At 35.0% G+C, this 12,834-nt stretch overlaps 1 protein-coding gene across 2 annotated transcripts in view; it reads right to left on the bottom strand.

Annotated features, from left to right (window-relative positions):
- The window catches only part of SGO2 (shugoshin 2), a 45,835-nt gene that overhangs the window by 22,560 nt on the left and 10,441 nt on the right, over positions 1–12,834 (bottom strand). For both annotated transcript variants that reach the window (XM_077747625.1, XM_077747626.1), the window contains one exon: positions 4,647–4,729. In XM_077747625.1, coding sequence (XP_077603751.1) covers positions 4,647–4,729 — 83 coding nt within the window. The remainder of the gene's footprint in view (positions 1–4,646; positions 4,730–12,834) is intronic.

Here is a 12,834-nt window from a genome sequence, read left to right as displayed (position 1 = left end):
GCCTGGAGCCTGTTTCAGAGTCTGTGACTCCCTCTCTCTCTGACCCTCCCCTGCTCACCCTGTCTCAGTCTCTCTCTCCTAGAAATAAATAAAACATTAAAAAAAAAAAAAGAAACATCAACATAGCCCAAAAGACAATTTATTTTGCAAAGATGAATAAAACTGATAAATCCCTAAAGCAAAACTAATCAAGAAAAAATTGAGGAAACAGTCAATATTAAGTAAGAAAGAAGAACATCGCTACATGTCCTACAAACATTAAACAAGTAACTAGAGCTGTTATCAATAACTACATGCCAATAATTTGATATTTTAGATTAAATGGACAAACTTTGGAAGAAACAAACCTGACACAAGAAAAAATAGAAAATTGGAATATTCCTGTATCTATTAAGGCCCAGAAAACTTCTCACAAACATTCAAAGAAAAAAATTTACACAAATACTTTTAGAAAACAAAAAATAAATGTACTTTTCAGTTCATTTACTGTGACCAGCATAATATAAATACTAGAACCTCACAAATTATTATAATAAAGAAATGTTATAAAATACCTTTATTATTAATGTATGAGGAAAAATCCTTTAAAAAGTTACCAAGTAAAATTTACTGATATATCAAAAGGATGTATCATCAGGAGTTCATTCCTGAATTGTAATTGTGATTTAACATTCAAATATCAACACTTAAAATTCATTACAATAGAAAAATATTATAAATCATTACATTAAGAGTAAAAAAAGAGAAAAATAACATATTCTTGACAGTGACATAAAAAGCATTTGATAAAATTAAAAAACATTCATGAAAACCAGGAGCACAAAGGAACTATATAGTCAGTTAAGGAGAATCTACAAAACCCCAAAAGCAAACATATTAAATAATGAGAACACAGTAAGAATGTCCATCATTATTACTTGTATTCATTACTGAACAAAAAGTAGTCACTGCAATAAGGTAAGAAAATGTTAAAGGCTTACAAACTGAAGCAGAGAAGGGGAAACTGTCCCTATTACAATATATATAATATATAATAATGTTATATTCATAGAAAATGAAAAAAAAACTATAGATAAACTATTAAAGTGAATAGCAAGGTCACTGGAAACAAGGTTGATATTCAAAAATTAATTGTACTTCTATAAACTAGCATCAAGAATATGGAAGTTAAAAACAAGAACATTCAGGGGCGCCTGGGTGGCTCAGTTGGTTCAGCACCCAACTTTGGCTCAGGTCATGATCTCACAGTTTGTGAGGTCAAGCCCTGCATCAGGCTCACTGCTGTCAGCACAGAGCCTGCTTCAGATCCTCTGTCCCCCTGTCTTTCTGCCCTTCTCTTGCTCACACTCTCTCTCCCAAAAATGAATAAACATTTATAAATAAAAACAGTAACATTCAGAATACCATTAAATATCAGATAAGTAGGAAAAAATTTAAGATGTCCAATAACTACTCAAAAAGCTATAACACTATGAAAGAAAATACTATTATAATATCTAAATAAACAATGATATATATACCATGTTCATTGATGGAACATTCAATTTTATAAAATGTCAATTTTCCCCAAACTGGGCTATATTCTATAAAATCCCAGTCAAAATTCCAAAACTGAGAGAGAGAGAGAGAGAGAGAGAGTGTGTGTGTGTGTGTGTGTGTGTAAATTGACAAGCTGATTCTAAAATTCACCTGGAAATGCAAAGGGGCCAAAGAGCCAAGATAATATTCGAGAATAAAAACCTAAATACAGAAAATGGAGACTCACACTATCAAACATCAAGACTCATTACAAAGCTAATAATTAAGATGATGTGTGTGGTATTGACAAAATTCATGTAATAGAATATTGAGTTCAGAAACAGACCTTTGTACATCCAGTCACCTAATTTATGATACAGGTAATACTGCAGTGAAGTGGGGAAACAGTGTTTTTTTTCATTAAATGATACAAGGTCAACAGGATGTCCACATGAAAAAATGACCCTTCCCTCACATCATACCCAAAATTCTAGGTAAAGACTGAAGACCTAAACATGAAAGGGAGGGCACCTGGGTGGCTCAGTTGGTTAAGCATCTGACTTCAGCTCAGGTCATGATCTCACAGTTCGTGAGTTCGAGTCCCGCATTGGGTGAGTTGGATCCCTGCTTTGGGTGAGTGCAAGCCCCGCTTCTTTCTCTTTCTCTCTCTCTTTCTGCCCCTTGTAGGATTCTCTCTCTCTCTCTCTTTCTCTTTGTCCCTTGCTCACTTGTACCTGCTCTCTTTCAAAAAATTTAAAGAAAAAAAAGGGAAGATAATAAAGCTTGCTATTTATTTGTTTATGTTCTTCCCAGTATAATTAAGCTTTTAAAAAAAAAATAAGAGAATGCCCCATGACCTTCCAATTGGTAACAATTTTCTTGAAAGGCCGCAGAAAGCAGTAATCATGAGGATAAGAGATATAGATATATAAAGTAGATTCTTATAAATAATTTCTGTTCATCTAAAGACACCATTAAAAGAATGACAAAGCAAGTGTGAGTAAAAATTATTTGTAATTTATACACAATGTATAGAAAAAACTGCAAATCTTAGAAAGAAAGAAAGAAAGAAAGAAAGAAAGAAAGAAAGAAAGAAAGAAAGAAATGAAGAAAGAAAGAAAGAGACAACCTGACAGAAAATAAACATATAAACAGGTGCTTAACTTCATTATTCATGAGGGAAATGAATGACTAATTATTTTCACTCAATGTGGCTAAACTGAAAAAGACAGTAACAAACAAGTGTTGATGGAGATACAGAACAACAGGAATTCTCATATATTGCTGTTAGGAATGTAAATTGGCATAACCCCTTTAGAAAATTGTTTGGGAGTTTCTCATAAAGCCAAATATATGTTAAGACCCAGTAATTCTCCTCCTATGTATAAACCCAACAGAAAAATGTATGTGCATCAGTCAAAAGGCATATATATGACAGCACTGTTTCTAACAAACAGACCAAACAACAAAGTAAGTGCTCACCATCATAAGGATGAATAAATGATGGTGTAATCATCCAACATAATACTATACAGCAGTGAAAATGCCTCATCTACAAGTACATACAACAATACAGATGAATCTAACAAACAATTATGTTTGCAAAAACAAGCCAGAGATAAAAATATATGTTTTATGATTTCACTATAAGAAGTTTAAAATAAGCCAAAATTATTTGCTCTATGATGCTAGAAGTCAGGATAATGTTCATACTTCGGGGGATGGGGAGTAGTAACTAGAAAGGGTCACAAAGCAGGCATTTGAAGTACTGGCTATGTTCTGTTTCTTGGTCTGGATACTAATTATACAACGGTGTTTACTTATGAAAATTCATCATGGCTCTAAGATTTTACAACTTTTCTAACATTTCTATCATGTATAAGATACTCCAATTTATACTAAAAAATAAAAATTATTATAAAGCAAGAAGACACTTAATTGGGATGTTTATATGAAAAAATGTGTACATAATGACACCCAAGATATTCTTGAAAAATAAAAAACTAAGTAAAGGAACTACAAGACAGTAAAATGTATCTATTTTAAAGCTAAAGCAATTAAGGGCACCTGGGTGGCTCAGTTGGTTATGGGACCGAATCTTGATTTCGGCTCAGGTCATAATCTTGTGGTTCGGGAGTTTGACCCCATGTTGGGCTCCTCTGCTATCAGCGTGAAGCCTGCTTGGGCTTCCCCCACCCTCTGTCCTCCCTCCTCCCTCAAAAAATAAATATAAAAAGACTAGAGAGTGACAGAGTAGATATAAGAATTTTTTACTATGTTACAGTTAACATTTCAATATGTAAGTGCATTTATTTGTGCAGTTAAGTAAAAGCATTAAACCTGCAAATTACATTAACAGAAAGAACACTGTCTAAGAGACAAGAGAATTTTAGTCAATGCTATTAATTCAGTAAGTCATTTTACCTCTCTGGATTTCAGAGATTGTCTTTAAAATGACAGGTTTGAAATAAGGTGTTTACTATGATTTATAATCAAATTAATCAAGAAATGGTCATTCTGGTCAGGAAATAGCAATGATGAAAGTTAATTTTAAAGCTTAGAGCAGTATGGATAATAAAGATAGAAATAGTTATCAGATTTACCCAGCAGAAAACATGAGGCCAGTGGGGACCTACGGGAAAAGAAAGAAAGAACTAAAGAGTGGCAGATACTACAGATGCACGTAGTTACTAAATTTATGGGTAAGCTTCCTTGGAGCCCTGGAGATACAACCTGTAGCAAGAAACTACAGATCATCTCATTCCTACCTTACTAGCCAACTGCGATTGATGAAACCCAAATATTGTATAACATACACAAGCAGGACGTGCTACATAAAAATCTAAACACTCTGAACCAATATAATTCAAACTCATGAAACTAAGGGTTTACCTATGCCTCTTTCTTCTCTAGAGTCTATGGGAAAGCTGAATATTATTTCAAAGTTTAAAAGTGAACTCTATTAGATTATGCCTTTCATTTATTTTCCTGTAGAATTATAACAAGTACTTCATTATTTATTTTTAAATGTTTTTCTATTTTTCAAGGAAGAAGACCCAAATAAAAACTCTTCAAAGTTTTATCTAGGTAGAAGTATGCAAGAATTAAACCAAGTCTGAAGCAATTACCTTGCAAATGGAAGTCGCATCAACTTGCACTCTTTACTAGCCCGTTTCTTGCTACTTGGCAGTAGAAAAGGACTCTGATGAAACTATTTTTGAAATAAAGAATAAAGAAAATGAAAAGGAAAAAAATTTCTGGTCTCATTAAATGTTTGTTATTGAAGCACCAAATTATACAAGTATACCAACAGTAAAAGAACAATTCTTGCATTAGCCTTCGATAGTTGAATGAGAATAATGTGATAAGGTTAAACATAGTTCATCCTTTATCATGCCATCCAAAGATAATCATTACTAATAAATTTGGTATAGAGGCTCCCAAATTGTCTTCGCTTCATATGAATAAATACACCTGTGTATACCTACACATATATAATATCTTGACATAGATATGCAATATGCTCATGCCACGTGTGTATTATATATGATTGCACTTTATAACCCATATTTTTAATGGTCTTTTACATTTAAAAAATCTAGGTGATTTTAATATATCTTTTAAGTTTTTGCTTACCTATAGTATTTTCTAAACTTTCTCAGACATTTTTTGGACGTGTTTTATTTATTTAATAAAGATCTAAAATTAGGCAACACACAACCCTGTTTTATTATAGTGCTAGCTAACCTGTAAGAGAAGTAGGGGTATAGTCAAATCAACAAGCTAATTTTAATATTCACATGGAAATGCAAAGGACCCAAATTGCTAAAAAACAACTTTAAAAAAGAAGCAGTTGGAGGGCTATAATTGAGATAGTATAGTATTAGCATAAAGATCAGTGAAATACAATAGAGTCCACAAACAGACCAGACCCACACATATTTGGTCAATTAATTTTTTAAAAAGGTGCAAAAGCCAAATGAGAAGCCTAGACTTCCATATTCACCAGGCTATCACAAGGCAACTCTCCTCCAAGCTATACTGTCAGAAAAGGCCAAGAAGAGGGGTAGGACATCCCAGTGGTAATGAGGGTACCCCTGCACCAACAATGTCAGTGGAGAACACATGGGGACTCTGGACTTCCAATCTTACTTGCTAAGAACAAGGAGCCCATTTTCCTTTCCTCTGGGGGGTACAGAAGAGGTCTAGCAGAAAGTCAAGATTTTCGGGGCGCCTGGGTGGCTTAGTCGGTTAAGCGTCCGACTTTCGCTTAGGTCATGATCTCGCGGTTCGTGGGTTCGAGCCCCGCGTCGGGCTCTGTGCTGACTGCCAGCTCAGAGCCTGGAGCCTGTTTCAGATTCTGTATCTCCCTCTCTCTCTGACCCTCCCCTGCTCACGCTGTCTCTCTCTCTCCTAGAAATAAATAAAAATTAAAAAAAAAAAAAAAAAGAAAGTCAAGATTTTCACCACTCTTCAATGGTAACCACCACCCCCTTCGTAATTCCCCCAATTCTGCTGTCAGGGGAGACCACAGAGTCATGAGGTACCCCACTCTGTCCCAGTCAAGGTGGTATCAGCCTGAACTCCTAGCTCCATCCATTAGTTAGGAGATACCCTCCCCACCAGGATGACGGAAGCTGAATGGAGAACCTAAACTTTGACCTCCTTCAATTTGGCAGTAGGTGGCACTTCCCTTTATCACTGGCATGATGTCAGATGGTACCTGCTAAAACAGAATATTTAAATAAGATCTGGAGTTTCTTANAAAATTTTTTTTTTTTTTTTTTTTTTTTTTTTTTTGAGAGAGCATGGGCAGAGGAGGGGTAGAGAGGGAGAGAGAGAGAATCCTAAGCAGGCCCTGCACTGTCAGCGTAGAGCCTGATGCAGAACCCTCAAACCTGTGAGATCAGGACCAGAGCTGAAACCAAGAGTCAGATGCTTAACCAACCCAGCCATCCAGGCACCCTCCAAGACATTTTAATATAAAATAACTCATCATACCAAGAATTAGGAAAAGGGCTAAATTTGAGAATTCTAAATTTGAACATGAAAAGACAATCAACAGACAGCAACACCAAGATGATACAGCACTAACACTAAGATGCTGGACTTTTCTAACAAGGATTTTAAAGCAACTGTCATAAAAATGTTTTAATAATCACAAGCATGCTTAAAACAAATTAAAAAATAGAAAATCTCAGCAAAGAAACAAAATCTCAGCAAATAAAAAGAAGATATAAAAAAAGAACCAAAAATATAACTAAAATAAAATAAGTTAAAAACTCAATGGACTCAAAAACATAGGGGGGAAAAGTCTGTGAACTTGAACAGAAAGCACCCAATCTGAGCAAGAGAGAAGAGACTGAAAAATAATTAAGAGGTCCAGGGATCTATGGGCCTATAAAAAAGATTCAACACTCATGTCACTGAAGTCCCAGAAGGAGATAAATAAGGCAGACCTGAAAAAGTTTGAGAGAGATAAATGGATGAAAATGTCCCAAATTTTGCAAAAGAAATCAACCCACATATTCAAGTTGAATGAACCCCCAAAAGGATACAACTTTAAGAGATCCATGCAAGAATACATCATAGTCATATTTTTCAAAACTAAAGACAAAAATCTTCAGAGTACTGTGAAAAAATGGTACCTTCCTAGAGTTATCAAAGAATTAAAAAAAAAAAAAACCCATCTAACTCAGGTAAAGAAGTAGCAATAAAATAAACCACACACAGGAGGTGCGCCCGAGGTGGCTCAGTCAGTTAAGTGTCCGACCTCTGATCAGGTCATGATCTCACAGTTCGTGGGTGCAAGCCCCACGTCGGGCTCTGTGCTGACAGCTAGCTCAGAGCCTACAGCCTGCTTCAGATTTTGTATCTCCCTCTCTCTCTAACACTCCCCTGCTCACACACACTCTCTCTCTCTCAGAAATAAATAAAATATTAAAAAAAAATTTTTTTTAAATAAATCACAGGAAAAGGGAAAAAAGAACTTATTACTAAAGATAAAAGCAAAAATTACTAAGTTCAAAACACCAAAATAGAATTAAAAACTGAAAATTAAACCCCAAAGGTGGCTATTTTTAAAAAGAAAAAAAAATAAAGAAATGAAAAAATCATAAGCACCTGAACTAGTAGGGGAAAAAAAAACAAAAAGCCCAAATACATAAAATTAATCAACTAGGAAACTATAACACAGACAAAAAATAACAGACTACTTTGGTCAACTCTGTGCAAATCAATTTGAAAATACGTATGAGGTAATAATTTTCTAAGGAAATATAACTGAATAAAAGCAACCATAAAAGAAAGAAGTTTTCCTAAGCAAACTAATGTCAGTAGAAGAAATAAAGTTAACAAAGAGCAACCATTCCTACCAAGAAAGACCCAGGTCCAGATGGTTCCACAGAATTCTATGAAGCATTTAAAGAAAAAATAATTCTAATACTGTATCATCTTTCCACATCATAGGAAAAGGAAAACATCCAAATTCCAGTTCAGTATATATTTTTATCAATGCCTAAAGACTGTAAAAAAGAAAACCTCACTTATGAGTAACAACAAAAAAATTCCTGAACAAAACAATGGCAAAAAGAATTTAGCAGCACATTATAATAATAAATCACTACTGAAATTTATTTTAGAATTGCAAAATTAGGAAAGTTACTAAAATAAATGATCATATTAATACACCTAAAAAGAAAGACCATATGATTATTACCATAGATGCTAAAAAATATTTCACATTATTATTTTTATTTAAAAAGCTAAATAGAGACACCTAGATGGTTCACTCGATTACGGCTCAGGTCATGATCTCACAGTTTGTGAAATCAAGAACCATCGCAGGCTCCACGAGGACAGCATAGAGCCTGCTTGGTATCCTCTCTCTCCCTCTCTCTCTCTCTCTCTGCCTCTTCCCCACTTGCATGCATGCACTCTCTCTCTCAAAATACTTAAAATAAAAAGCTAAATAACATATAAGATAAATATGTGCATTACCCTTTAAAAAAGGGATCATTCTTTTTTTAAAAAATATTTTACTTTTTAATTTTTTTAATGTTTATTTATTTATTTTGAAAAAGAGAGACAGCATGATTGGGGGAAGGGCAAAGAGAGAAGGAGAGAGAGGATCCAAAGCAGTCTCTGCGCTGTCAGCACAGAGCCCATCATGGGGCTTGATCCCATGAACGATGAGATCATGACCGAAGCCGAACTCAAGAGCCAGCAGCTTAAACAACTGAGCCACTTGAGCCCCCCAAACTGGATCATTCTTAATGAGGAAACACTATCCAACATTTTATTAAAATTTATTACTTTCTAGTGTGTTCTAGACATTTTGTTGTATTGACAGAAATTCTGTACTCAAGAACCTTGAGTGAGATGAATAATAAAATTAAGACTAAAATTATGTCATAATAGTTTTAAGTGCTAAAGAGAAAAATTAAAGCAGAGAAGCAGAATATGAAATGTTGGGGCAGGGATGGGGAAGGATTCAGTTTTATGTAAGATTACCAGAGAAGGCTTGACTGAAGTCAAGATCTGAAGGAAGTAAGGGAGTAAGTAGGCCATATGAAGAAACAATAAGTCCACGGGCCCAGAGGTGGCAGCTTACCTGTGTTTGAAGAGCGGGAGGAGGCCTGCAGATTGAAGATGTTAAAGAGTGGAAGGAGGAGAATAGTCAAGCAGGGGAGAAGAAGAACACGAGTTTCAGTATTCAGACAATAAAGGGGAATAGATCACATGGGAAGCCACTGGAGAATTTTCAGCAGAGACTTCTGTTTTAACAGTCTCACTCTGGCTGCTATGCTGGGAAAAGAATATAGAGAGGCAAGGGTAAAAGCAAGAAGCCCATGTTGGGATGCCACTCCAAGAACCTGGGTAAGAGAAAGTGGTGGCTTGGATGGGTGGTGAAAGTGAAGGTTGTGAGAAATGGTTAAGACTCTGGACTGAAACTTAAGCAGCACTAAAATAGTTTGCTAAGGGATCAGATAGGGGATGTGAAGAAAAAAATGGGAAAACAGAATTGCAATTACCTAAGAAGACCCCAAAAGGAACTAGTCCGGTGGCAAATGCAAAATTTAAGATGCCTCTTAGACATCCAAATAGAAATGCCAAATAGGTAGTTGGCTAGGTATTGTCTGGAGTTCAGAGGCGATGGCCAGGCTACAGATGGGAGTCATGAGCATTTAACAGTAATAATTAAATCCATGAGAATGGATGAATCATTTAGGGAACAAGTGTAGAGAGAAGAAAGAAGTCTAAGAACTGAGTTCTGGGGTACCCAAAATCTGGCAGTCAGGAAAATAAAGAGGAACCAGCAAACAGACTGAAAAAAAAATCAGAAAGGTAGGATGAAACTTAGGAGAGTATAGTGTTGTAAAAGTCACATGAAGGTCAACATAAGGACCAAGAACTATCAAGAGGTTTTGGTAACATGGAGATAAATTTCCAGAAAAGCACTTTTAGTGGAGTAGTGATGAAACTCCAACTGGTGTGGGTTCAAGAGAAACTAGAGACAGTGTGAACAATTCTCTCAAAGACTTTTGCTATAAAGGGGAAAAATGAGAAAGTAGCTGGAGGTGGGGGGTTTATTTGGAGTAGGAAGTTTCATTTTTGTTTTGCTGGTTTTTTTTAAAGATGGAAGATTTTGCTTCCTGATGGGAATAATTCAGAAGGGAGGGGAAAAAACGATAATGCAAGAGAAAAAGGCATTCTACACTAATGTCAAGACAACAGCAAAAGACAACCCAAGTATCCAACAACAGGAACCTAGTTAAATAGATTAGAAGTCCACTCTGGATCTATCCTAAGCAGCACTGGGAAAGAATAAGGAGGCATTTCTTGTCATCACATGGCAAGATCTTCCAGATATGTCATGTTAAAAAAAAAAAAAAGTAAGGCATAGAACAATTAGGGATAGTATATAATCTTTTGTGTAAGAAAGAAAATTAAGAAAATATTTACATGTTTTGTTTTAATATAAAGAAACAAAGCAGTTACCTGTATGAGGTGTGGGGAGATGAAAGGAGAAAGAAAGTAGCTGAAAGCAGAACAGAAGCATGTATAAGCCTTCATTCTATATACTTCATTGTATTGTTCTGATATTAAAACATCTACAGTCCCTATCATTCTCTCCAACTAAAAAGGAACTTCAAAACTCAAAACTTGATACGCAAAAGTTAGTCTGTTAAATGGTAAGTCCAAGAAAGTAGACTCCAAAGTTTATGCTGTCCCTTCGTCCTCCAGCTTCTGCATTTACTGTTTTTACCTTCTTCTAAATCCAGATGCTGATCACAGCCTTGAGTTCTCCAAAGAGGGCCACACAAAAAGCATCTGGGAACAAAGTTGACTTTACTAAAGATTTTTTAAAGAATCAGTGGAAGGAAGGAGCTTTGTATCACAGAACTCAAACAAGCAGTTGAGCAATGCTTTTAGGGCTATCTGTTCTCCAAAGTTCTTCCAGGTCTTGCTAATTAGCTTCTTTCCCTTACTCTCCAAGTCAGTTTCTGTATGACTCCCCACTGCTATATCTGATTCTGGTCTTAGTAATTTATTCAAGGCAATATGATTAAGCCCTGAAAGCTAATAAGCAAAACAAAGCCCCCTCCCTGACTCTGCCTACCTACCTACCCAGTGAAAAGCAAGTATCTCTTCTCCTTAGAGAATACTAAATGTATAAGGTATACCCCTGCTCACTGGTTGTACTAGGTATCAAATTTATAATGCTAATAGCTACACCTCCTGTGAATATTATTTCACTGGGACATGTACACAAATCCTTTCTTTATCCAAATGTGGATGAAGTTAGATGATAAAGTACATATTCTTTGGCTAGCTTTTATAAAACCTTTGACAAAGGAGCTAAGCACCGATCACAAAGGTTGAAAGAGTTCCTATCTTCCTACCAGAGAGACCACTATAATTAAGAGCCTTATAAATGACTTATAATAAGTTTTTAAAAGGAGAGATTTGCTCCTAATCCTCCTATACGTGCAAACATATGATATTTGTCCTTCTCTGCCTGAAGGACAAATATCATATGTTTGCACGTATAGGAGGATTAGGAGGAACTTGACGGAGGAACAAGGGGGAGAAGAAGGGCAGAAATGGTGGGGGAAAGGGAGAGAAGCAAACCATGAGAGACTCTTGAATGCTGACAGAAACTGAGGACTGATGGATGTGGGGGGAGGGGGGGATGGGCATGGAGGAGGACACTTGTGGGGATGAGCACTGAGTGTTATGTGGAAACTAATTTGACAATAAACTATTAAAAAAAAAAAAGAAAAAAAAAAGGAGAGATTTGCAGAAAATTTAGAAAACACAGGAAGATACACACACAATAATAAAAAAATAATGCTAGCTAACATTATACTAATTCTTCATAGATATATTACCATTAACCACACTGGGCAGAAGAGGACACTAAGATTCAAAGAGCTAAATGTCAAAGTCACAGGACCAGGAAGTAACAGCGCTGGGAGCTAAATAAAGGCAATTCCATTTAAAAGCTGCCCTATAAAGCACTTAAACTCCAGTACTATCAAGAAATTTATATACAATTGGATTTCACTAAACTTTTTTCATTTTATTTATTATGTACATTTTGCCTTCTCATTAGTTATTACTTCACAACAATTATTTTTCCTATTTAGATAACTGAGTTAACTTCACTAATATTTGGTTCTCTCCACTTCCTGATTTTTCTACTGATTTTATTTTCATGATATATTATAAGAACTATGTAATGATTACTATTAATGCTTTATCTGCTATATGTTTAATTTTCCCAGTCAGCCACTGACCTTTTATTTTTATGATTTTAGCCTTCTAAAAATGTTTTTTGAGAAAATCCATCAAGTTTCCTTTATGCTTTCTACCTTTCTTTGTTTCTAGGTATAGAAAGGCCTCTCCTATCTAAATTTATAATTTATTTTATATGATTTCCTTTTTTACATTTAAATCCATTAGAATTTATTTTAGAGAATGGTATAAAGCAGGATCTGCCTCTATTTTTCCCCCCAAAGAGTTTTTCAATTGTGTCCATCCTTTTTTTTAATAATACAAATTCTTTCCTAATTTGAAATACTACTTTTCTATGAATGCCTTCTAAGTTTTTTAGCTGTTCAGAGGCCATTATGTTCCACTGAACTGTCTAATCCTGTGTTACTTCTAATCAAAACCTAATTTTCATATAAAAATTTTAATAAACCAATTATACCATATGATAATGTGCTGTTAGTTAAAATTGATGTTATCATTTCTTTGCAAAAAATTTAAGATAGTTTAATGCTACTTAATCTAATTATCCTTAGTAAT

The sequence above is a fragment of the Crocuta crocuta genome, unplaced genomic scaffold (genome assembly GCF_008692635.1).
Source record: "Crocuta crocuta isolate KB4526 unplaced genomic scaffold, BGI_CrCroc_1.0 scaffold159, whole genome shotgun sequence".
In the NCBI taxonomy this organism is placed as follows: Eukaryota; Metazoa; Chordata; class Mammalia; order Carnivora; family Hyaenidae; genus Crocuta; species Crocuta crocuta.
This window is presented reverse-complemented; position numbering and strand designations above follow the sequence as displayed.